The 26,866-nt window shown below is 40.1% G+C and overlaps 2 protein-coding genes across 6 annotated transcripts in view; one reads left to right on the top strand and one right to left on the bottom strand.

The window, feature by feature from the left end:
• ENTHD1 (ENTH domain containing 1) overlaps positions 1 to 26,866 on the bottom strand; it is a 152,502-nt gene that overhangs the window by 74,471 nt on the left and 51,165 nt on the right. For 3 of the 5 annotated variants that reach the window (XM_070506840.1, XM_070506843.1, XM_070506842.1), the window contains exons 2-3: positions 14,270 to 14,771; positions 820 to 1,062 (exon numbers count right to left, since the gene is read on the bottom strand). In XM_070506840.1, the coding sequence (XP_070362941.1) occupies positions 820 to 1,062; positions 14,270 to 14,618 (592 nt within the window). In that variant the 5' untranslated portion in view covers positions 14,619 to 14,771. The remainder of the gene's footprint in view (positions 1 to 819; positions 1,063 to 14,269; positions 14,772 to 26,866) is intronic. The other 2 variants (XM_070506844.1, XM_070506841.1) reach the window with 1 other exon arrangement.
• GRAP2 (GRB2 related adaptor protein 2) overlaps positions 25,332 to 26,866 on the top strand; it is a 62,438-nt gene continuing 60,903 nt past the window's right edge. Inside the window, exon 1 of the mRNA XM_014858956.3 lies at positions 25,332 to 25,678. The gene's annotated coding sequence lies outside the window, so the exon portion shown is untranslated. The remainder of the gene's footprint in view (positions 25,679 to 26,866) is intronic.

Genomic DNA, 26,866 nt, shown 5'->3' with positions numbered 1-26,866 from the left:
CGCCCTCACTCATGGCACGAAGTTTAATTCCTTTCAAGGGGCAGTTATCTAAGCCACATTTCATCGACGTTTTTGCTTCCTCCAACAGCCCTTTCCTCATACACAACTTTTCAACAGGGTTTTAACTGGAGAAGTTCGGTTTTAACTGGAGACCCTTTCATCCTGGAGCAGATATTCCAGTGGCAGAGACAGATATTAAACACACATAAACAAAACAGATACAAAATGACATTCCTTTATGCTTTAGCAACTTTGGTAGAAAAGATAGTTTCGTTTTCTTGCTGATTTCTATTATAACATTATATTTTAAATAAATCCTTTTTTTTAAAGTTTAGTAGTCCAGACTTAAAGCTTTAAGCAAAGGAAAGGATTATATAACACAAGGTACTATCCTGGAAGAGTCTTAGAGCACTTTCAGAATTTTGAGGCACATATGAGCAAATGTCAACTTCTTGATTTGTAGGATCAAATAGCACAAATGCACACCCAGACCCCCAGTCTCAGAAAACAGTTCTCCTTCACATTCCAGATTAAATCTTAAAATTGAATCATGATGCCAAATACTGCAGTCACCAGTTCAATACCTTTAAAGCTCAAAAACAGTTTATTTGAATCCCAGATAATTGCATTCAGAAAATAATCATCAATTTTCTACTGAATATTGTTCTTCATCTTTGTTCTCTATATTATGAGGTCTAATATAGTAACAGCAGTACTAATATAGTATTAATACTTTAGTACTAAAACCTAACGTTTTATATTTTTAGTTGTTCTTAAATGATACCTACTGCATTTTAGGCCAATGTTCATTATACGTACTTTTATTACATAGCCTTGCAACCTTAAGCAGCTTATGCTTCCTCTCTGAAGCAGGAATTTCTGGTGTAGGAGCAGAAGCGCATGCGGTCGGTGAGTTGCCAGTCCCAGGCACTCTTTTAGGAAATGTCATAGAGTAGGAGGTACGCCGTCTTGTCCGACACGCTATTTCCCTCTCTTTATGCAGCAACTGCTCATCCATCAGCAATGTTATGACTTGCTTAGACTTTTCCCGGATATAATAACCTGAAAAATACATCAAATTGCTTAGTAAAGAAAATATTAAATTAGGCTACAATTAATTTTCATTCTAAAGAAAATTAGGAAAAAATGAAAATGTGAGTAAAGTGAAAAAATCTGTAGCAAATGTAGGGGGAACCTAAGTTTCATTAGAATTGTCAGTAACTGTACTCCTTTTCTTATACTTTAAGAAGCAAATAAATATATGATGAAATCACACTATATATTGGCATTACATTTTTCACTTAAAACATGCTATTGGATTTTCCTTTTAAAAGCAATATGTACTACGCAATAAATCAAACAATATAGGCATACAAAGAAGAGGAATGATTTAGAGCTAGATGCACTGACCAAGATGTATGACCATGACATATGGCTAAAGATTTAAAGAAATATGCATAGCATGATTCAAATCTCTAAAGCACAGAGAAATAAACCACTATATAGGTATACAGAAGAGAGCAGTAGAGAAATACCAGGACGGATGGATGGATGGGTGGATGCATGCATGCATGCGTGAATGGATGGATGGGCAGGCAGACGGCCAGCTGTGCACCCACAAGATTGTCAGTATCTGTTACCTTAGAGAGGTACAATTGAGGTGGAACAAGAGAAGGAAGGGGAATTGGCTCTTCTTTGACTAACATCCTATCATAACAACTTGATGCCATTAGTAGATACCAGAGCACAGTCTAAGATCTGAATTCTAGCCCTGGTGCTGCCCTTAAACAGCTGTGTGACTCTCAGCCAGTCAGGTGGCCTGTCTGGGCCTGAGTTTCCTGTCTAAAAACCAGTATAAGCATATCTGTTCAGTCTAATTCACAGATATAAATGTATACTCATTCAAATATACAGTATTATTGTTATTCTTAACCCTCTCCCAAGACAAATTATAAAGGAAATGCCTTACTTCTCCATATCTTATGGCTAGTTCATATTAACATCTCATTTCTTCCCAAGGCTTCTTGTAGAAGTAAACCGAAAAGTCCCTAAAGATCCACTACTATGCACATTTCGGGCTCCAAGTGTGAGGAATTAAGGTTTTAATGTTTCCAATCATAATTTACTATTAGTAGAGGTAATGAGATATGGTCAAAGTCAGGGTATATTCAGACGACAAGGGCCAACAATGTTCTCTAACTGCCAGTCGTTTCATTAAGGATTGAGATGGACAGTGTCAGAAACCTTTGCTCAAGTTGTCACCTCTTCCAAGATTATTTTATCTAACCTCACTTCTTAATCATTTCTTCCTTCCAAACTTCTTTTATAACTGCTTCAAACCTTCTCATTCTAAACACTCTTAACTTCCTACAATAAGCTTAGAGTCCATAACCAAAAAATCCCAGTGTTTTCGGTTACCACTCAGTGTCACATGACAGAAGCCTGCTGTGACTATCAGCCTTTGGGGACAATGTGCCAGACACTACGTACCTCCAGATAACTGACACAGCTTGCTTTGGGTGGGTTCGGGGCGGGGGATGGTGAAAGCTTGTCTTCCCCTTCCTAACTCCACGCGCTCCTTCGCTTCCACTGTGCCCCTCCCTACTCCTCTCCAGGCACCCTGGCCGCCTCAGTCTACAATCGCACCACACCTTTCACCTCCTTAGAGCTGTATGCTGGCTGTTGTTTCTGCTAGGAACTCTTCGCATGGCTAGATCCCTGATTCGTTCAGGTCTCTACCCAAATGTCCCCTCCTCAGAGAAGCCTGCCTTCTGCCCACTCTCTCTGAAGTCACCCCACTGCCATCACTCTCTATTCCCCTGTCCTGCTTTATTTTTCACCTCGGTATTTATCACTATCTAATACAATACTATGTATTTATTCGTCTACTTGTTTATTGTTTGTTTCCTCATCTAGAATATAAGCTCCACGAGGGCAGAGAATCTCATTCACCTAGTATCTTTGGTGTCTTAGAAGAGCAATGGGCACACAGTAGATGCTCAATCACTATTTACTGAGTGAACGAATAAATAAAAGGAGCAAATTACTAAAAAAATCTCAATTTTCTCCTTGACATAGTAAAAGTGGAACCAGATGGATGAAACATACTGAATGCCAATTTACAACTTAGCTGCCTGAGAAAGCTGCTTGACCTAAAACAATTTATTGCAACCCCCCTAATTAGAAAAGGTTAGAACTAGAAACTATGGGAAAGATGTGGAATGCTAATATTCTACTTGGAGTCTACACGGATTGGTGGGATGTGAGGGTAGCTGCAACAGTTCAAAGGGAGGAGCAGGTACATGAAGCAGAAAGCCAGCCCCAACGATAGAGGCCTTCTCCCTGAACAGCAGGGCTGCTCCCTGACACAGCAGTCTGCAGCATCAGGAAGGTCAGGCCATAGCATTTTACACAAAGTAGGGAAGTGAACTTTCCACTCAAGGCTGCCCACAGCCCGGCTACCTCCTCACCACCCTGGAGATGCCAAAGAGGAGGAACCTGGCTATTCTAGAGCATCCAAGTTGAAAGCAAAAAATCCAAGAATCCAATAATCTGCTTCAAGGATAAGTAATAATAAGATGGCATCTATTCATTTCTAACCAGTATGTTTCTGAAAAGAAAGGAAGGAGGACATAGTACTAAAATAGAATAGTACTGGAAATAGATTAACTTAGGCAGCAACTGCTTGTGTCGGAAAAAGAGAAAGAAAGAAAAAAGGGGGAGGAAGAAGGGGAAGGGAGGGGAAGAAGGAGAGGCAGGGAGGGGAAACGCGGGTCCTCTGAAATAAATTACGCAACAGATCGATATGCAAAGATACTATATCAAACACAGAAAGATGAAAAGCTTGTTGGCTGAGGTGAAGGTTAAAATAAAAATAAAGCTATATACTGTTTTAATTAGGACTCTGGTTATAAGTGACAGAAACTCAATTTGAAGTGGCGAAGGCAAAGGCTGTGGGAGAACCAGGAGTTGCAACTGGGCCTCAGGTACGAATGAAGCAGGCACCGGAAAACTTCCAGGACTCTTTTTCCCTCTCCCATCCCTGCTTCTCTGGGTAATGCTTTCATTTTCTTCTCTTGCAGTTGGCTTCTTCAATCTGGATATGAATATGACCACAAACAGCTCCAGATTCCCACCTCACACTCTGCCACCTGAGAAGTCTCCTTCTTCCTTCATTCAAATTTGAAAAATGCAGGAGAACGACTCTGATTGGCCCAGCTTGAAAGTCACATGCCCATCACTACCGCCAAAGGGTACCACTGGCAACTCCCATTAGAAAGACACAGTGGAGTGAGGGGAGGGTCAACAGGACAGAAAAATGAACGAGTAGAAGGCCAACTTGAGGAGTCTCCTCAAACTCAAGGCAAAGGACAAGGACATACAAATCACTAGAACAACTCTGGACAGACAACCACCCAAGGGTATTCACTTGTGCAGTCATTTAATCATTTCTTGAACACGTAAGTTTCAGTAGTGGGGGCAGAGGTGAGAAAAGAAGAGACAAGGTCCCTAAACAAGATAATCTCAGATAAAAATAAATGATCTAAAGAAAATAAAGAAGAGCGACACGCTAAACATTAATTTGGGGTGTGGCTAAGGAAAGTCTGACTGAGGAATTAACATAGCAGCTGAGTCCTCCTGAACAGCAAAAAGCAGCCAGCTCTGCAGACAGGCAGGCAGAGTGCGCCTGGCAGAGGGAACAGCTCAGATTCACTCCTTCAGGAAAGCCTTCTACTGAGAGCTAACAAGCCACTCCCACCCTACCCCACGCGTACGTCAGGGCCTCAGACCTGGTCAGGCCCCACTGTCACACACTCTCCTAGCACTGCACTTGCCTTTTACAGGACTTCCACACTTTGTAATTGTCTGTTTATTTGATAAATATCTTTTTCCTCCATTAGAGTATAACATCCATGAAGGCCAGAACTATACTTGTTGCTTAAGAGCTACTCAAGAAATGTTTGTTAAATAAATGAACAAATACGCTGAGGAAAAATTTCCCAAATCTAGGGGAGAAGTCTGCATAAGTCCACAACTGAACATCATGTAGAGATTTGGAAATATAATAAATTCAAAGATCTTGGGCACTGAGATGCACCAGTAGGAAAGACACAGACATTTGGAAAAACACGTAGTGGGCTTCAAACAGTAGTCACAAAACATCTTAATACTCCTCTCTCCATTCCTGACCCAATGACCTACCAAAATCTACTCTTCTTCCTATATTCCTTTCTCAGTGAAGTTTACCTTCATTCTAAGCCAGAAATATGAACATTCACCTCCTCAAAATCAGTAATCCGCATCCATAGACTGTACCTACTAAATATCTTCTAGATCCATTCTCTCCTCTCCATCTCCCTTAGTTCAGGCCCTGATCATTTTGTGTGCCTGTGGTGTTCTACATTATTTACTTATCTTTAGACTCCCTTACAATCTACCCTCTACAATGCCTCCATGGGTGGGGTGGGAGGGGTGTGTGGGGAGGGAGAGAAGCAGCATCCCAAACAGTAGATCTGATTAAGTCATTTTCAAGTTCAAAAACCTTCAGTCAAGTTGGCACAGTAAGTTCATGCTTCAAAGTACTCCTCTGTTCTGCTCCAAATACAGAGCAATAATAGACATCATCAGTCTCAAACACAAGATAAAAACCTCTGCAAACCAGAAATACAAGAGAAATGAAAAAGCAGGGAGCAGGGCTGAAGCCACAGGGCTGCTGGGCTCTTGATCTGGCAGCTAGGAGTTCAGCAACTTGGGTATTAGGGAACTAGAGCTGGTCTCACTCTTTAATGTGAGGGGATAGCCGTGTTTGTGAGAGAAGGCTGGGAGAAAAGAAAAAGAAAACAAACAAAAAAAACCCAGCTGCTAATTGCTTCCTGGGCTATAAGTTATTTGTAGCTGTGGGTCTAGAAGCAAGAGGACACACATGCAGCCTTAAGGCTTGAACTAAACTAAGCCACCTGCTGGCTGGATCTACGATGGGATCTACGACACCCTAGTATCATGCTGGGTGTGAGCCGAGCCACCTCTGCAAGGGCTGCACCGGAGGCCGCCAGGGAGCCGGGCAGCGGGAACTGAAAAACCGACATAAAGGGAAAAGCGAACAGGCATGGGTAGTTGGGAAAGAACTTCTCACTTAAAATAAGCCTAAAAACGAAAATTCCAAAATAGATTTTTAAAAAACCTAATGCTTAAGAAAGATAGCCAATAAAAGCAGCAATCAAAACATAAATTCACTCCAAATGAGAACAGGATTCTATAGGATCTTCTATAAATCAATATTCTATATTGTTACAGGATTTTAAAATCCTCTAACAGATTTTAAAATAAATATAATTAAGAGAGATTAATACAGGAATCATATCCACAACAAGGAATATGAGATTATAAAACAAAACAAAAATAGGCAGAAATGAAACAAGGACAGATGGATATGAAAAGAGTCAATTAAAAGTCCTATTGCCACAACTAGAAGGACCCATAACTAAAATATACAACTATGTACTTGGGGGATTTGGGGAGAAAAAGCAGAAAAAAAAAAAGATTGGCAACAGTTGTTAGCTCAGGTGCCAATCTTTAAAAACAAAAATCCTAGAAACCAAAACTATAGTCACTGAGAATAAAGAAAAAACCCTCAACATCCAAGGTAAACTCCAGCATCTAGCAGTTGGAGAGAGAATTGGTAAGTGAAGAATAGTACTGACGAATTCTTCCAAAACACAGCACAGAGAAACAAGATTAAAAAGATTAATTCATAAAGGAGAGGCCCCAATATTCACTTAGAAGATTTCAAAAGAAGAAAATTAGGCACAAAAAAGCAATAATCAGAGAGACAAGAGCTGGGAATTTTACAGAAAAGACATGAAGCCTCACATTAGAAATGCTCTCCAAAGACCAAGCAGGATAAGTAAAAATAAATCTATACCTAGAAAAACAGAAGAACGTTTAGGATGAAGAGAAACTCTTAAAAGCTACCAATCCCTTCTTTGGGCCCACAGCAATCCACTAGCTACTCAGTCAGCAAACATTTATTCAACACCTCCACCAAACCCAGTGAAGAAACAGAGATACATCCAATCATCGCAGCCCTCTGGACACCCACAGTCTAGCGATGGAGACCGACACGCAGAGCAGTCATCACGGCTGGGTGATACGTGCTGCAACTGACCGCGGACGGGCAGAAACTGCTGAGTGCGACAGTGCAGCGGACAAGAGTTTCCTAGCGAAGACGTGCACCGAGCTTTATCTGAACACGAATATACACTGCAGGAAATAAAAGTTAAAAAATTTAAAAATGTCAAGGACCAAGAGTATGAGCTAACACTGATGACTTACCATGTGCCTGACTTTCAGACATTACCTCCAGTCCTCACAATAACCCTCAGAGTTCGTGAAGGCCATATTACAGATGAGAAAAGTAAGTTTAGGGTAAGAAACTTTCCCGAAGTCATAAAGTTAACAAGCTAGAAAGTAGAGACTGGCTCTATAAAAATAACAAAACACAGACTTTTAACTTCTTTGACTGACTTTAGTATACAAATGTAAGCTCTTGTATTTGACGAGAACCTTGGGGAGAGACCGACTCGGCTGACGTAGCACTGAAGTGCTAAACTGGTTACTCTCCTGTTTTGTTTACTGTGCTCCATTGTCCATGTGAGTACAATAAAATATGGCACTGTGGGAATACTGGCTGGACGGGCACATTTAAGTTGAAATAAATTCATGATTTGTTGCTCCTTGCTATCATGATTATCAACACAACTCTATTTACTGAAAAGGAGCAAAAGGTGACCCAAAATATTCAACTGTTTTAGGTACAAAGGTTTTGTTTAAACTCACAGTATTATAACTTTTAATAACAGAACAGACTACGTTAACCCAAAGCCTATAATATATGTTTGTTAAAGGAAATTCATTTGTTCATCAAGACCGTAAAAACATTTGTTACAGGAAATCACATTTGCTCACAAGAGCTATAAATGAACTCAGCAGCCTCGTGTTAGTTAACTCTCCTCTGTAAACGAGCACATCTGCATTGCAATAATTAATCAATCCACCATCACCTATCAGGTGGGTTCGACGGTTAGAGAATTTTGACTGCTGCTGTCTGACACCTATAGAAAAAAAATTAAGTCTGATGCACTTTGAAGCTAGATTTTTTCCCATGGTGCATAGCCACTACATCGTACCGCCCAGGAACTGCCTGCCTCCCACCACCCCACATCCAGCCCCAGCTGGAAAAGAAGTAATACCCCCGAATTGCAGTTCTTTGGCTTTTAGGGCCTTAACATGGCTAACCAACATCTAAGGTAATTTTTTTACATTTTTAAATATTTTCTTTTTCTTGAAGTTACTCTTTCCAGATATTTTGGCTCTATTCAATTCACTACAGTCACCTTGAAAAGGAAAATCCCAATTATTCCTTTTTTTCTCCTACTTGCCCAGGCTCCCTCTTTCTCTAAACGCTTTCAGGGCCCAAATACCTGGTCTTTTCTCTCTTTCTATGAGAATCTGAACTCAAAAAACAACCTCCCTCTAAAAAAAATTGATTTCAATAATCCATAAACTAGTATAAATATAAATAAACATATTATGTCTTCCAGAATATTTGCCTTTTACATTTTAATTTCTCTCTTAAATATGGCTTAAAAGCCTTGCTTCTTACTCTAAGACATTCGAACTTTCGCGAACAAATGCATAGGTGATTGGTAACGGCCCATCCTCAGGTTTTGGAAAACACACAGAGCAGCAGCCTATACAAAATTTGCAGTGCATATAAATGTAAGGTGTCTAATTTCCGAAATTAGATGACTGAGAACGATAGTGGAAAACTAAAATGGCAGTAATGTCACCATTGCATGCTACTTCTAGTAAAATAGCTTAACATAACTTTGTAACACTGAAAATTTGTCTTTTTAAAATGTACTTTAAAAAAATCTACCTTTAATTTAAATACATGTGTATGTACATATAAAATGGACCATTTAAAGGAAATTAAGTGCAATTTCATGACTTAGGTAATTGAAAATAAAATAGTACATAAACCTACAATGCAGACATTTCTGAGAACATAAATTGGTTTTATAACAAGAATACCATAATTTGTGTAAATAAATAATTTGACGGTATGAAACATTCAAGTGGGGACTTTTCAGACAATTTTAATTAAGTTCATTCTAGTAGTTCAGTGAAACTTTGTTAGGATATTTTTAAAAACTCAATTAGGAGAGGCTGTGTAGCATAATAATAGAATAGGACTAAATGGTATTAGGATATATGAGTTTTAATCATGTTCAGACATTAATTAGCTGTGCAACTTTACTTAAATAACTTAATCTGTCTGAGGATTAGCTCTTCATCTCTGTAAAAGAAATAATATATATCCTTCATTCCTCATAAGATGTTGTAAGAATCAAATGAGATACCACACATGGAAATGCTCTATTATTAAAATCTAATAACAGGCAAACAACTAGATACCATATAGAAAAGAATGAACTTTACTTCTACCTCACAATACACACAAAAGCTAGTGCTACATCAATTACAGACCTAGCTAAAACTATAAAATGTCTAAGAGAAAACACAGGAGAAAGAAGGCCTTCATGGCTTTGGGGTAGGCCAGTTTCTCAGACAAGGCACAAAAGGCATGAACCATAAAAGAAAAAACAAACTGGACTTCATCAAAAGACAACATTAGGAAGTAAAAAGACAAGCCACAAACTTGGAGAAAATGTTTGTAATACATACATCTGACAAACGACTCATATCCAGAACGTATAAAGAGCTCCTACAAATCAATGATAAAAAGACCAAAAAAATTAAAAATAGGCAAAACACCTGAATAGGCAAAAGATGTCCATATGACCAAAAGCATACAAAAAGGTGCTGAACAACTCTCAGAGAAATGCAAATTGAAACACTATCCACCCATCAGAATGGCTAAATTAAAAAGAATAACAATACTTAAGTATTGACAAGGATGTAGAACAACAAACTCTCAAACACTGAGGGCAGGAGTATAAAATGGTAGAAACCACCTCAGAAAATTTTAATTATACACCTGCCCTATGACCGAGAAATTCCACTCCTAAGTATATGTCCAAGAGAAGTGAATATGTATGGCCACAAAAAGACTTACACAAGAGTGTTCATAATGACTTTATTCATAATAGCCAAGAATTACACACAACCCAAATATCCATCAACAGAAGATGAGTAAACAACTATGGTATTTTCATATAATGGAATACGACTCAAAAATAAACAGGAATACTACTGATATATGCAACAACCTGGACGAGTCTCAAAAACATCATGCTGAGAGAAAGGAACCAGAAACAAAAGAATACACACTGTATGCTTCCATTTATGTGAATTTCAAGAATAAATGCAACCAACTTACATGGTGAGAGAAATCAGAATAGTTGTTGCCTCTGCGGAGGAGGGAGGATTGACTGGAAAGGGAGATGAAGGAACTTTCGGGGATGATGGAAACGCTCTTTTATCTTGATATGGGTGATGGTCACACTTATCAACATTCATCAAACTGAACACTTAAGAGCTGTGCATTTTATAGTATATAAATTATTTCTCAATAAAGCACTGTTAGTATTAAAAATCTATTTTAAAAAGTAATTTATAGTTAAAAAATGGAACAGCATATTGTTTTAAAGGAGTCAACTCTGACATTTATATTTTTTATATTCCTAAAAGATAGTCAATTTCTAAAAATTTGCTAAAAGTGTAAAAATATTAAGATATTAATCACCCATTCATCAAACATCTACTGAGTGATCCTAATCTCAGGTAATGTACTAAGTCCTAGGGACACTGTTCTTGCCCTTAAGAAACCAGACCTAAAATAAATACATAAAATAGAGCATATATGCCATGACCAAGTGGGATTTATGCTAGGAATGCAAGGTTGTTCACATACAGAAATCAATCAATGTAATACACCATATGAATAGAATAAAGGAGACAAGGTGGGAAAACACAAAATTATCTCAATAGATGCAGAAAAAGCATCTGACAAAAGTCAACCCCCTTTCTTGGTAAACACACTCAACAAACTAGGAATAGAAGAGAACTTGTCAACCTGATAAAGAGCATCTATGAAAAACCCACACCTAACATCATACTTAATGGCGAAAGACTGAAAGCTTTCCTCTTAAGATCAGGAACAAGACAAGGATGTCTGCTCTCACTGCTTCTATTCAACCTTGTACAGGAGGTTTTAGCCAGGGCAATTAGGGAAGAAAAAGAAATGAGAGGCACCCAGACTGGAAAGGAAGAAGTAAAACTATCTCTATTTGCAGATGACATAATCTTGTATGTGGAAAGGCCTAAGGAATCTACAAAAAAAAACTACTATAGCTAATAAACAAGTTCAGCAAAGTAGTAAGATACAACATCAATATACAAAATCAGTTGTTGTATTTCTATACATTAGTAGTGAACAATCTGAAAACAAAATTGGGAAAATTTCATTTACAATAGCATCAAGAAGAAAAAAATATCTAGGAATAAATTTAAGAAAATAAGTGTAAGATTTGTATACTGAAAACTACAAAACATTTGTGAAAGAAATGAAAGAGGACCTAAATAAAAGGAAAGACACCTGTGTTCATGGATTGGAGGAACTGATATTATTAAGATGGCAAAATTCCCAAAATTGACCTACAGATTCAATGCAATCTGTATGTCACTAGCATAAGGATAGACATATAGCTCAATGGAACAGAATTAAGAATACACAAATAAACCCATACATCTATGGTGAATTGATTTTTGTAAGGGTGCCAATATAACTCAAGGGGGAAAGATAGTCCTTTCAACAAATAGTAGTGGGACAACTGGATATCTGCATGCAAAAGAAGGAGGCTGCACTTCTACCTCACACCATATACAAAAATTAACTCAAAATCAATCCCAGATCTAAACGTAAGAGCTAAAACCACAAAACTCTTAGACGAAAACACAGATATAAATCTTCGTGGCTTTAGATTAGGCAATGGTTTCTTACATAAGGCACCGAAAGCACAAGTAACCAAAGGAAAAACAGGTAAAACTGGACTTTATCAAAATTTAACCAGAAAGTAAAAAGATAACCTATAGAGAATGGGTGGAGACATCTGAAATCATCTATCTAACAAGGGTCTTGTATCCAGAATATATAAAGACCTCCTAAAACTCAACCATAAAAAAAACAAATAACGCAGTTAAAAATGGACAAAGGATTTGAACAGACATTTCTCCAAAGATGATATATAAATGGCCAACAAGGACATGAAAAGACGCTCAATATCATTAGTCTTTAGGGAAATGTAAGTCAAAACCACAATGAGATACTACTTCACATCCAGTTGGATGGCTACAATCAAAAAGATGGACAATAACAAGTGTTGACAAGGGTGTGGAGAAACAGGAACCCTGACACACTGCTGGTGGGAATGTAAAATGGTGCAGCTGCTAAGGAAAACAGCTTAGCAGTTCCTGAAACAGCCAAACATTGAATTACCATATGAGCCAGGAATTCCTCTCCTAAGAATTGAAAGCAGCCATTTGAACTGATACTTGTACACTAATGTTCATTGCAGCATTATTCACAGCAGCCAAAAGCTGGAAACAACCCAAGAATCCATCAACAGACGAATAAACAAAATGTGGTATATATATACAATGGAATGTTAATCAGCTTTAAAAGAATGAACTTCTGATACATCCTATAACATGGATGAACCTGGAGGACGTTAGGGCAAGCAAAATAAGCCAAATACCATATGATTCCACTTATATGAGGCACCCAGAATAGGCAAATTTATAGATACAGAAAGTATATTAGAGGTTGGCGGGGGAGTTATTGCTTAACGGTTACAGAGTTTCTGTTTGGGGTGATAAAAAATTTTGGAAATAGATAGTGGTGATCATTGCACAACATTGTGAATGTAATTAATGCCAATGAATTGTACACTGAAAACGGCAAATTTTATGTTACATATACTTTATCAATTTTAAAAATATAATATACCAAAAACCAAAGGACTGTGCACTTTAAATAGGTGAACTGTATGGTATGTGAATTACATCTTGATAAAGCTGTTTTTCAAAAAGTGAAGGGGAAAAAAAGAAATGAGCTCTCAAGCTATAAAAAGACATGGAGAAATCTTAAATGCATATTGCTAAGTGAAAGAAACCGGTCTGAAAAAGCTACATACTGAATGATTCCAACTATATGACATATTGGAAAAGGCAAAACTATGGAGACAATAAAAAAGAGGAGTGGTTGCCAAGGGTTTGGAGGAGGGGGGAAAAGACGCATAGGTGAAGTGGAGGGCATTTTCAAGGCAGTGAAACTATTCTGTATGATCCTGGAACGGTAGATACATGACGTGCATTTTTCAAAACCCACTGAACTGGAGAACACAAAGGGTGGACCCTAAAGTAAACTAAAGGTTTTATAGTAAATGAGTATCAACACTGGTTCATCAATCGTAACAAACCTACCAGACCACTGTGGGATGTTAATAGGAGAAACCACGTGTGGGAGGGAAGGGTATGTGGGAACTCTGTACTTTCTGCATAATTTTTCTGTAAACCTAAAACTGCTCTAAAAAAAACAGTCTATTTTAAAAATGTACACTTACAGAGACTGCACTGAATTTTATCCTCTTCGCATGATTCATAGGACTATTCATTCTAAACACAAATTTGAATTTTCCAGGGGAGGGGAGGAGGTGCCGGTTCTCCTACCACTGCAGACGACCAGGCTGCACCGCGCCGTCTCCGCCGGGTGCTCCACAGACCCTCTCCCTGCTTCACCTCCCCTCCACCCCCGACAAAATTATCTTACGACCTAAATTTTTGTATTCATATAACTACTTCCATCTAGACAGTCTGTGAAGAGTCCATAGTCTTTGGAAACACTGCCTTGCATTTGTGACTGAATTCCAGTCTAATTATAATTATGAATTACAGTGATATCATTATACAAAATTGCAGTGCCTCCTCTTTTATTCACTTTGTTCATTTTCTATGAGGTATCCTTTTATCAGAACCTAAGAGTATTAGTTTTACACATGCCTTTGAAAAAAAATCTAGTTCTCTAAGGTACTCTGGAGTCAACACAAAGGATTAACCTTAACTGTCCCAGAGGAGAGGTAGCTAATAACACTTAAGAACAACGTTTCCCCAGCTCCTGGTTTAAAATGATCCCCTCCCAAACTCCTAATCTTCATTGGCACGTTGTATAAACGTTCTCAACTGTTACCTTGGTCTTTTCCAGCTTCATCTACATGTTGAAAATCTTTCAGTGTTTGAAGGTTACAGAACCCCTCTCTGCAATGCTGAATAACTTTCCTTGATCCATTCTTGATGAGATAATCCATTAGCGTAAGGGACTTATACACATGGCGCCAGTTCTTCCCATGGTCCTTGAGTCTCTGCCATAGCATATTCATAATCTCTGAGAGGGAAATCGTGTTGAAAGTCAGGTCACTGATATCTAACATCAGAGAACTAGAAGGACCCCAAGGGTCATTGGAAGTTGCTTCCCTGACTTTTATTTCAGCATCTGAGTAATTTTTCACAAAGTTTTTCACTTGCCTCCTGAACGCCATAGGTGAGACAAGTCTGAAGGGGAGACGCAGGATTAGAGCACTGGGATGGAGTTATGTGATGGGTTTATAAAACCCTTGAGAGGTAACTGGCCCCCTGTTCTGCTGCTCCCACATACAAATTATTAATCTCCATCTTGACAAGGCATCGATTTCCTGCAAAGAAAAGTACACAAAAAAATGTAAGTTAAATATTTTTCTAGTGTCTATAGAAGACCAAGTCAACCTGAAAAATCTAGCTTTAGTTTCTAACTCAGCCCCTCACTTACATCAGCCAGAACTGAGGGTACCATATAAATGTTCTCAGGATCAGCATGGCAAAAACTCTCATAACGGATTGGCTTGTGTTATTTAAAGAAATACAGGTGGTCTTTCTAGACTGAAAAGTTTCACAGAAGATAGCATTGAACCTCTCTGGCCAGAAATAAAATTATTCCAAAGCATTTCATGGACAATGGACAAGTTAGCATAAAGAAATGGAATTTGTGCTCTGACATCTCTTGCTTAAGATTCGTTGTCATGTATAAAAATGTTATGTCCCAAAGGTAATTAAGAGGAAAATTGAGTCGTAGAATCACCAAGTGATTCTATGGTTGTACTCTGTTTAGAACTACACATCATTAGAATCCAATCTAACCATGGTCTGCTTTCCTGTCAATCTAAAAGGGGGAGGGTCATCAACCATTAAGACAAATAGCTGTACCTCAGTGGACTCCACACCTAACTCATGGTACCTGAAACCAATATTTTAGTCCTGGGAAGGCTGGTAAGTTCAAGAAAACGTTAAATTACTTTCTTTACTCAGCTTTAGAAAAAGAAGTATGAGTTTAGGATTAAACAACGTCAATACTATGATTCAAATGGCGTAAGGGTTTCCCTAAAACCTGGAGTGATCAGCATGTGTCTGTCAGATCTCACACCAAGTACATACAAAGAGAGGCTCATCCAAGTTGATACAAAAATACGTTCAAGGAGCCAGCCCAGTGGTATAGTGCTTAAGTTTGCATGCTCTGCTTCGGTAGCCTGAGGTTCGCAGGTTTGGAACCCAGGTGCAGACCTACACACCACTCATCAAGCCATGCTGTGGTGGCGTCCCACAGATAAAATGGAGGAAGACTGGCACAGACATTAGCTCAGGGTTAATCTTCCTCAAGCAAAAAGAGGAAGATTGGCAACAGATGTTAGCTCAGGGCTAATCTTCCTTGCCAAAAAAAAAAAAAAAGTTAAAACGTAAAAGTGGTATGCAGCCCCCAAATTTAAATGATGCTTCTGAATGATCAAGTCACAGTTTATAAGAAACCATTCCCTTTCTTCCCTTTCATTACTTTACACTGAGGTGGGTCAGTAACTTTGCAATCTCCCTAGTGAGTCACCACTGATGGCCACCAAGAGAGTGTACCAAATTCATTTCAAGCCCTGACAAGCATCCAGACCAAATGAAGCCTCAACAATCTATAATCAGATTTTACTAGAGAAACTGTGCACATACAGAAGAAAAATATTAAAATCCATAACAAACGTGTTTGTTATTTTTGGGTTTGTTTCTCTTCTTTGACCTTCTCAATTCCTAGCTCAGCTTGATTATTTCTGTGTTTAAGGAAGACGTAAATTTTCAGAAGCATCCTAAATGAACTATTACTTCTTTTTTAAAAAATAAGAGAAGGGGATAATTAAATTTTTTTTTTGTGAAAGTACAACCCATCCTCAAATAAGCAAGATAGAAAATGTATTGGTTTAATTAAGATTTCTCAGAGAAACACTATCATCAACCCTAGGAAGAAAAAAGAGAAGTTATGTGTTTTTACATTTTGTCTGATTTTCTCTCTTCAAATACAGGTGTTTCTATCCGACTCACTCCTGCAGCAAAAACTCAATTTATAATGCATTTCAAGAAGCTATTAAAATTTTCAATCGTGGTGGTTTCTTTTTCTATTGTCCCTTCTTCCCTTTTACCAAACTCACTCAAGGCAGAGATGCGCTATGACACTGGCTTAGAGCAGCAAATATTGATCTGTTTCCCCACAAGTCTATTAAAAAAAAAAGCCTGTTAGAATTGTAACCTGCTGGAGTTGAATAACACTTGTTAAAACCCTTTTCTTCTTTTCTTTTTTGGATAGCTACCCATCGATATTTTGGGGGAACAAAAATTCTAGTTTTCAGGTTTTCCCATATTCTTTAACCTGCATTTTTAAAAATATTTGATTAAATGAATTTTATGCCCCACAAAAGTGTCTAAATAATAGCCTTCAATCCAATAGAGTAGTTTAAAATGGATGTGGTGGACATCATATCAAAACTAACCACATTCCTAATCACAGGAAAAACCACAGAGAAGCAAGTCTGGAGAAGTGAACTGGTGTCATTTCCTAATGCACAGGACCTTGTGACATGAACGCAGAATACGTAAGACACCGGCCCACTACAGATATCTTTCAGACTAACAAGAAGTTCACTTAATTGGTGTTAGTTACAAATTATACACTGGTTTATTACGTGTTTTAGATGCCTGACTACAAATGCTCAGTTTACTTGTACCATCAAAAACTTGAGATTGCAATTGTGGTGATGTGACATCTGAGACAGAAGCAGTGCCTAAGAGGGTAAATTTTCACACCTGAATTTTCGTTGTCTGGCTACCCACATCCCTATAATATTTAGAAATGGAGGGAAGTAAGATATTTCATGTCACAAATCTGGGTGGCGTCCTCTGAGAGGCCTTCACCCACCACACTAACTACTCAAGCCCCCCCATCATACTCTTCAGCACCCAGTTTATTTCCTTCACGGCACTCGTCATGATCTGTACTTTTGGATTCGTTATTTGGTTTTTGGCTTTCTCCACCACTAGACTGGAAACTCCTTGAGAACAGGAATGTTCTTATTTACTACTGTACTCCTATTGCCTAACAGGCACCTAGCACATAGTAGGTACTCAAAAAACAGGTGTTGAGTGAATGACCAAATGGTTGAATGATTCTGCTTTGGGATAAACCTGCACTGATTCTACAGCTTTGCATGACAAACACGACATTTAAAAAACATAATCCAGCTCTTGTAATTGTCAAGTAAAATTCTAGAGTTTTGAGTAAATATTTTCAAATCAGTCGACAAATATTTCTTGAGTACCTATCATTTATACAGTTTTTGGAGGATATATGAAATGTGAAACATGATTCCCTACATTCAAAAAAACATCGTTTAGTTAAGGAGCCTTCTCCCGTAAATAATTCCAAAACAAACAGAAGAGGAGGTAAGAAAGGTCTCTTGGTTTTCTTTGTAGATTTGCCCACTCCCACAACACCTTGGGCAAAGGCTCTTTCCCCCTCCGACGTCATCACGTGATGTTCAACTACTGGTCCACACTCTCTCCCTGGAATCCTTTGAGGCCAGATGAGCTGTGGGATTTCAATTCCATTTTTTTTTTTTTTTTTTGACTTTTGAAGTGTGGCGCCGTGCCTGTCCCATACTACACAATACCCACAGGAGGCGGGGGGGCGGCGGGGGGGGTGCTGCAAGCAATCAAACACGCGAACAGGACTGCGACAAGACCTTGTAAATATTTGGAATAAAAAAACACAAATGGCTCGTTTCAGTTCACGTCTTGCTGCCAAACAAGTTGGGGGGAAAAATCGGTTTTCAAAACTTTTTGGATGCCGGAATTGAGAATAAGGGACAGAGGAGCTGAACTGACTTTACCCAAAGACTTAGGACAATAATGACAACAACGACGAGCGTCCGAGAGGCTGCGTCAGAGGCAGCCATGGAGGGAGGCGTTCCGGGGAGCGCTACCGGGAAAGCCGGCTCTCGGGTGTGGACGGGTTCTGCCTCAAGACACGAGTTAGCTCAGGGGAAATAAGCTCCGGCCCGGACGGTGACAGGAGAACGATTACCGAGACTATCACGGCAGGAAGAGGGGTGAATGTGCTCATGGACAGAACACGCAAGAGGCAGAGAAACCAACTTTTGTGAGCCCCTCCCGTGCGCTCATCAATTCATCCAGCTGGTGATTTTCCAGAGTTTACCCTGTGACAAGGTCCATTCCAGGAAACGGCCAAACAGGTGCACAAGACACAGCCCTCGCCCTCTGGAGTAAACGGCTGCTGTCTCGGGAACGCTCACAGCTAGGCATTCACATACCTCACCTCATCGCTTTAATGAGGACTCCAAAGGCACAGATTTGAGGTCCTGCTCTGCCATTTCCTAGCTAAGGTTTAACAACTTCACTGGGCCTCAGGTACCCCATCCGCAGCATAAGGAGTAATCGCCACACCGGGAGGACTGTTGAGAGGAAGAAATGAGATGCGCGGGAAAGAACTTGGAACATAAAGGATGGAGGCCGAGAGAGAGCCAACTTCCGGTAGACAAGGGGGTCTTCCGGAAGGACAAGGTCTTTCCTTGGCATCCGTTTCTTCATTCATTCAACAATCGTTTCCAAAGGACCACTGAGCACCAGGTGGGCCCTGCGGCACCGGCTCACTGAGGAAGCAGACCGGCGACTGCCCTCAGAGAGCCCGCAATTTACTCAAGGGGAGGATGGGCCTCAGAGAAGTTTCTAGAAGGAGGGCATGACGTGATGGCGTCACACACAGGGGCCTTCCCTCACGCAGTCCGTGCGGCCTCGTCCCCCTCCCGCCCGCACGTGGACCGCGCAGGGAGCGGGCCCTGGATGGGGGGCGGCACAGCAGCGCCTTCAGGTCCCGCCACCCCATCCCCGCTCCAAATGAGCGTCTGCTACCTGAGGGGCAGTTCCCGCCGCCGGTGTCGGGGCCTTCTCCTCCTCAACCTCAAGACCCTGGTGGGCGGGCCGACCTGCCTCCTCCACCCAGGCCCAAGCGCCCAGGCTCCCCCACTTCCGCTTCCTCACTTCCGGCCTCTCACTTCCGGCCTCTCCCAGGTCTGCCGTCGGTGCTCCCACGGCTTCAAGCCAAGGGGATGCAGAGGGTTGAAATACCCCAGCTTGGGGTTATCAAGTGGAGTGAAGGCAAATGTCTTCATTTCACTGTATGCTGGGTTGTGGCGATGCCCTAATCCTCCTTTGGAAGAATGAATTCTGTAATTTGTGTTACTAGTGTAACTTTGACTGACTAGAAACGCCACCCGCAGCTGATTTCCACCTCCAAGGACAAAGAATGTAATAGTAGTCTCCAGAGAGGAAAAGAGCAGTGTGTGTGATGGACAGTGATGGAGTACCTCCAATGAGGGCCTTGGGTACCACTGATGGGTAGTTGTTGAAATATTCAATGGCTCTTCAGTGAGCACCCACAATGTGCCAGGCACCCCAGCAAGCAGTAAGAACCCATAGAGTCCCATGCTGCATAAATGCAGGCTAGTGGAGGTGACAGACAGCGCCACAGAAGATTGTGACAAGATATATATAGCATAATAGGAGAGAGCATCTGATTCTGCCAAGGAGTATTTAAGGGCAGGTTTCACAGAGGAGTTTACATCTGAATTGAATCTTAGAGGATGACAGGGAGTTCACTGGATAGACAAAGTAGAGGAGGCCATCAGAGGCAAAGGGCACATCAAGTGTAAAGGCTTGAAGACTGAGAGAGCCTGCTATCTCGGTAAAGCTTCAAGCACTGTAGTCACTACAGCTGTCACAAAGGCTATTAGCCAAACAGCAGAGGGAGGTAGAAGCGGCAGGGAAAGTCAGATCGTGAAGAATCTTGTCCCATCCTACTAGGTGATTTTATCCAGTAGGCATTGAGAATGCAATCAAACCCATGTTTTAAAGCACACTGATGGCTAAGTGGAATATTGACTAGAATGGAGAGGGAAAAGACAGAGAATAGGAAAATAGTAACATTTGTTTTTACTTCCTACTACTTCAATCATAATTATTATGACAATAGTCCACATTATTGATCCTGACATGTAGATAGGTAAGTATAATATAAAAGAATAGGCGATATGAAAGAAGTTGGTGTGTTATAACCAACTTAGCCACATATAGGATAGAGTAGTGAGGGTAGTAGCCAGAAGGAAATTGAAAATGTGGCCTGGAAATGGATTGTTTAGGGCTTTGAAGGCCATGGTAAGGTGTTGGACTTTATAAAGTGGTGAGGGATAAACAAGAAATATTTTAAACATTGAGTTCCAGTTTATGAAGATATTTTTATATGCATATCTTACGTAAATTTCAAAAGAACTCTGGAAGGTAGGTATTATTATTCCATTTTACAGATGAGGAAGCTGAGTTTGGGGACTATGCATTCATCCTACATTATTAAGCACTTGCTATGTGCCAGGCACTATGCTGAGCCATGGGAATATAAGGAATATAAGGAAGTTATAGTCTAATAGAGGATACAGGAATAAATCAGCAAATATAGTGTTACCATGATAAAGGCAAGCATAGAGCATTACGGGAGTAAAAAGGAGATTTGTCTAAACTACGTAGTTAGGGAAGGCTTCCTGGAGCGAGTGAACCTGAGCTGAGTTTTCAAGAACAAATAGGTTACATGGACTGCCCAGAAAGTATTCAAGTAGCAAATAATTTAGCTGAAACTTGAACCCAAATCTCCTGTGTACAACTCTATGCTCATTCCGCTACTGTAAGGATCAATCTTTGGTCCTTGATGTTGATCTCCATTGGCATGATCAGTCATAAGTCTACTTATATTTTCAGAAAGTCAGAGATCCCAATTTTTTCTTTTTAAACCCATTCATTTTCTCCTTTTAGGATGGATCTCTGGGTGCCTTTGAAAAATAGATTGGAAGCAGAACAGATGGATTGGAAGAAGAACAGAATGTCATAATAGTTCTGGCAGTAAGTGGTGAATGCCTTAATCAAAGCAGAAGTAACGAGCGTGGCACGATACCCCCTCTGCTCCCACTCCTTCTCTTACACATGGGCTTTTATATATCATGTTAAAGCATAGAAGTGACTGGACTTGGCTCCAAATATATGGGAGAGTGAAGGAGAAAGAAGAGTCTATAGTGACTCTCAACTTTCTTCTTTGGGTGAGCATGTAAGTGGCTATTACTGGTTCACCAAGATGAGGAACACAGTCTAAGGAGCAGATGTGGCAGGAAAGATAGTGAATTCTGTTTTGGACATTTTAAATGTGAGGAGCCTGCCGGGTGACCAGGTGAAGATGCCCAGGAGACAATTGAGTAGAAAGAACTGGAATAAAAAAGAGGGTCCTAGGCTAGGTTCACAGACTTGAGAGTAGTCAGCATATAGAAGGTGATTGAAGAGGCAGACGGGAATAGGAGAATAGAGCAAGCTAAAAGATTACAGTCTCAGTAAGGAGGGAGAGGCCAGTAGCAGTGAGGGAGTTGATTAGGCAAGACAGTCAACCTGTAGAATTAACTCTGTTAAGGTGACGTTATTTAAGAGGTCCTTCTTATCTGCTTTCCTCCATTTGGGGGCACCATAATTTAGTTGCAATACTGTAGCATTCACCAAATACAGAGATCCTTTTATAATAGTAACTTGATGTGGATTTTTCTTCCTGAACCCAGAGTTTCATAAAAGTGAACCAAGGTTTCTTCACTTGGTTTCCAGGACATCACTGCTCCTTCTCCTCTCTTTGGCTGGTTTCTTCTCATTTCTCTGCCTCCCAACTTTGGAGGGATCTAGTCTCTATCTATATTCAGTCCCTAGGTGGTTTCATCCTGTGTCACAGCTTTAAACAACTTTCTCTCTCTCAATGTCTCTCAAGGTTTTATTTTCAGCCCTAACCTCTCCTGACCTCCAGACTCGTATGTCTAACTACCTTGAGATCCCCACTGGTGTGTCTCATAGACATCTCATATTTAATATGTCCCAAAACCAAACTCCTGATCTTATGAACCTGCTCCCCCAACAGTCTCTCCTGTCTCAGTAAATGACACCTCCTTGCTTCTAGTTTCTCAGGCCATGAACATTGGAGTCATCATTGAATCCTCTCTTTGTCTCTCACACCACACATCATATCCATCAGCTCACCTTTGAATACAGGGTGGTTACCAAGTCTGGGTAATTTGTGGTTGGTAGGTAATAAATGGTTTATGGATGCCACATTTCAATACACAAAATAATGCTATGTTTCCAGGCTTCATGGTCACCCTGTATTTTCAGAATTCAGCCACTTCTCATCACCTGTCCTCAGTCACCATCTCTTGCCTGGACCATTACAGTAACCTCCTAACTGATCTCTGCTTTTTCTCTTGCTCCCTTAGAATCTAATCCTGACACGATGATCAGAGGGATCCTTTAAAACTTAAAACCCAAGTCAGATCATTCACCCTCTAATTCAAAATCTTCCATTGGCTCCCATCTCACTCAGGGTAAAATCCCAAGACTGCATGGCCAGCAAGGCCTTACGTGTTCTGGCCTCTGCTTCCTCTCTGACCTCCATCCCGAGACCTCTCCCAAGGTCCCTTGACCTCACTCACTGCATCAAGCTTGCTCTCACCTTAAGACTTTACACCTGCTAGTCCCTATACCAGTAAAAGCTATTTCCCTGGAGAATTACCAGTCTGGTTCCATCACTTTGTTTTGGGCTTTCTCAAATGTCCTTTGATCTTCCACTAAAATTGCAACAACCTCCCCTCCACCCACCACCTGCTGAGCCACACTCCCTGTGCCTCCTGCCCCATTTTGTGATTCTCTGGGGTAGTACAACCATCTGACATACGAACCCTTTCTTCCTCTACAGGAACGTAAGACCCAGGAGGGTAGGGGCTATGTTTTGTTCACTGATACATTCCCAGCACCCAGAATAGGCCTAACACAGAGTAGGTGTTCAAACGTTATTTATTGAATGAACGGAAAGAAAATGTCTGAACCCATACTATTGAGTGAGAAGTACACATTTTACCATAAAGTTCAATTAGATAAAATCACATGCAAGAAGTTCTGATATTAACAATGACCCTTCAAAAGGAATTACTGAAAAATTTAAAACTAATGTGGCTTTAAAAGAAAATTACTCCATCATGGATAAGGCCAGATTTCCCATATCCTGAATCCTCCCAATTTTGCTGATATTTTTCTGAGTGTCCCATCATGGCGAGGACTGAAAGGCTGGCATCATCACATTAGAGTCTTTATTCTTGGGTTCTGCCTGTACACTCATTCAATTACAAAGCTGCTGTGAAATAAACCACCAAGATGGCCTTGCTTCCCCCCAAGTACGCTCTGTAACATGTCTGCCGATCGTTACTTACTACCAAAATAACTTCTCTTTGAGATTTTCCTGTTCTGCACTCTGACTCGTACTTGTAAGGGAAGAGATTATATTCTGCTCCCTGGGGGGCTAGTGTCCGTGGAAAAGTGGCTTCCTCAGTAGGGTGCAGGCTGCAAACACCAGATGTTCCTATACAGCATCATTCAACTTTCCCCCTTCCTCTCTACTCCCCAGCCATGGAAGTTTAGGGACTCACTGTTTGCTTCCAAAGCGCTGATGTGGGATAATGACTGTGGCCAGAGGATTTCAGTGTTTGAACGATGGGCGAGGGAGCTGTTGGGTGTAATAATGGGATACAAGAAGGTCCTTACACCACACAGACAAGAAAGCTGAGGCCAACATTGAGATGTTATTGTTTTAAAATCAGCAACAAGTTGTTATCTTGAATATTCCATCTATATAAGATATAGAAAGAGTGGGGACCCTGTTTAGATGCAACTTGGATTTAAGAAAATTTGACAAACTTGCATTAATAAAAAGGAAGTCCATTATTAAGGAGTTAGGAGTAAAAAATTACTTCCTTTAACTCATTCAACAAATATTTACTGGGCACCTACTATGGCCAAGGTACTCTGCTGATTCCACACCAAATTCTTTTCTAGTTCAATAAAAAAAGCTGAGTAATTATAACCAAGGAAAAAGTTAAAAAAAGAAAAAAGTAAGTCTTGAGCGAGGTTGAGGTATAAAGGGGCAAAGAGATAGAAAAGGATACCATTTCACAGTGTGGAATAAGTTTAAATTTTAGAACCCGAAATTGAGTCTTGTGTGATGCCCTCCTTCTTAGCCTTTAAGAGATTAATGCTAAGAACATCCTGTGAGCCAACGTTTCTCTCTTTATCTTGTCCGGTCCCCAAACTCTGAATGGTGCCACTTAGCAAGTAGCAATGTTTCTAATTTTGTGCAAAAGATGCAACGTTGGCAATTCATTTTCTAGCATGAGCAAAGAGAGAGGAAGAGGCCTTCACAAGTTGTACTTGGTATGAGAGGAGGGAACTGAAAGAAACGGTGAGTTATAAACTTGAAGGTAAAAACTAAGGAAGTCGAAGGCGACAAAAATTTTAGATCAATGAAAAAATCTTAAAATCCCAGAAATGCTTTAGTCCAACCAACTCAAGAGAAAGTAAAATCCCCAAAATCTAAGCAACTAGTCCCAGCTCCTGCCTGGCAAAACTGTGGTTAGAAGTTATGGTGGCTCAGAGCTTTTCCTCCTTTTTTTCCTAAGGGTAACATCATGGGCTAAGAATAATATTGTGGGCTGAGTGCGCTAAGAAAGCATTTTCTCTAGGGTTTTAACATTGGCAGTGATCCAGGGTGGCATCAAGAAAGCTCCCCTAGGAAGTCTTAATGTTTCTCTGGATGCATGGATATGCTAAGAGAGAAAATGAGAGTTTTCCTTAAGACCAGCAGCAGCTTGTTCATGGACCATCTCCAGGATTAGAAATTTTCTTATGTGAACATAATCGTTCAAGGGGGAGATCGTTAAAACTGAAACCAAACGTAGAGAAGCAAAAGTGTTTCAGTGAGCCTCCTGCATTTTACTTTAACTCTGGCAACAAGAAAACAAAACCGCATAATCTAGGGCTCACACCCAACTCTCCGAAGCCCCGTATCTGCTAGTTCCTGTGTGGTTTGCCTACAGACTGCAGGGCAGACCGGGGGGAGTTTGGAGGAGGGAGTCAGAAGCGGGGAGGAGGACACACGACTCATGGAGCTGTGAGCGTGTACCCTCTTTGAGTGTGGTACTTGGAAGACAGCACGAGGTGGATCTGTACTCTGAAATGCAGTAATTTTGATGTTTGAATTCATCTTCCTTCTTGCAAGAGAGGATTCTAATAACTCGGTGTCAAAGCCAAGACACAGAGTCAGCCTCTTCTCTTCTCAAAGGTATGTCATTGTACTCCATTGGTCCACATACTCTAGAGATCTTGAACAGTTTTATTATAATTTGCAGAATGTTCTCTATGAGTCAAATCTAATTAAAATGGATCCCATGGGCTTTCTAAACATTGCTTTTAGTATTTTGGTCCATCAGCTAAGGTCTCTGAATCTTCTGCTGTAACAATGTTTGTGGTGATGGCGTTCGACTTCTGGCAAATGAACTAGGAGAAGACTCGTTCTTTACCCAGCCCATTACGCAAAAAACTCCACTAATTGGCTCTGAGCCATTTCAGGGGGAGACTGTAGACCCTGGGATTGCCGAAGTGAAATTCCACCTCACCATAGCGAGCGTTTAATCCACACTGGGAGGTGGAGGTGAAGGGTTGAGCAGCAATGAATGAACACTAGTCCTGTGAGGTCCGGATTTCTCGCGTTGCTTTCATTTCTACTTCTGTTAGTATTTACGTTATCTTTACAAAGAATGCCCGTTTGGTTCCTTTACAAAAAGAAAACTTTATGTTGAAATAGATTTTGAGGGGGTATTGTCTATCTTTGTCTCTTTATTAATAGTTAACGCTACATCCTAAGACTGTCTCCAGTTGAGACTGAGTCTGAAGACAACTCCTTTATGCTCTTTGCTCCATCTGTTCCTGAGCATGAGGATTGAATACACCCACCAAAGATTTCACTAACTTAAAAATATCATATTTAAATACCTGGAATTAGACCTTGCTAATAAAATATATGTAACTTAATTTGCACATTACTGAAAATGTGCATCCCCTGATAAATTAAGAGGAGGGAAAATGTTTAGGATCTAAAAATTCAGTGGAAAAGATTGCATGTGTTCACGTTATGTCATCCAAGGACGGGAAACATCAAGGTGAAGAATATTTCGTTCCATACAACTGCATTTATCATAGACTGTTTAGTTCTTTAGTGGGTTCCTCTTTTTTGTTCTTTCTCATTTTTGGTTTCAGAAAGAACATTTAGTATGAGCACACTCTGCTTTAGCAACCTAGTATTGTTTATAAAACTTCACATTTATAAAATAATTTAAAGTGCTCTTCTTTGAAAAAGGACCCACTGTTAAATAAGGAACACTGTGTACATGGAGAACCATCTAAGTGCGTTTAAATTTCAAGTTTTTAAAATTCTGATCCATACCTTTTTGAGAACTTGTTGTGTTTTTTT

This window comes from Equus asinus, chromosome 4, assembly GCF_041296235.1.
Source record: "Equus asinus isolate D_3611 breed Donkey chromosome 4, EquAss-T2T_v2, whole genome shotgun sequence".
Classification (NCBI taxonomy): Eukaryota; Metazoa; Chordata; class Mammalia; order Perissodactyla; family Equidae; genus Equus; species Equus asinus.
The sequence above is the reverse complement of the archived record's forward strand: the minus strand, read 5'-3'. Positions and strand labels throughout refer to the sequence as shown.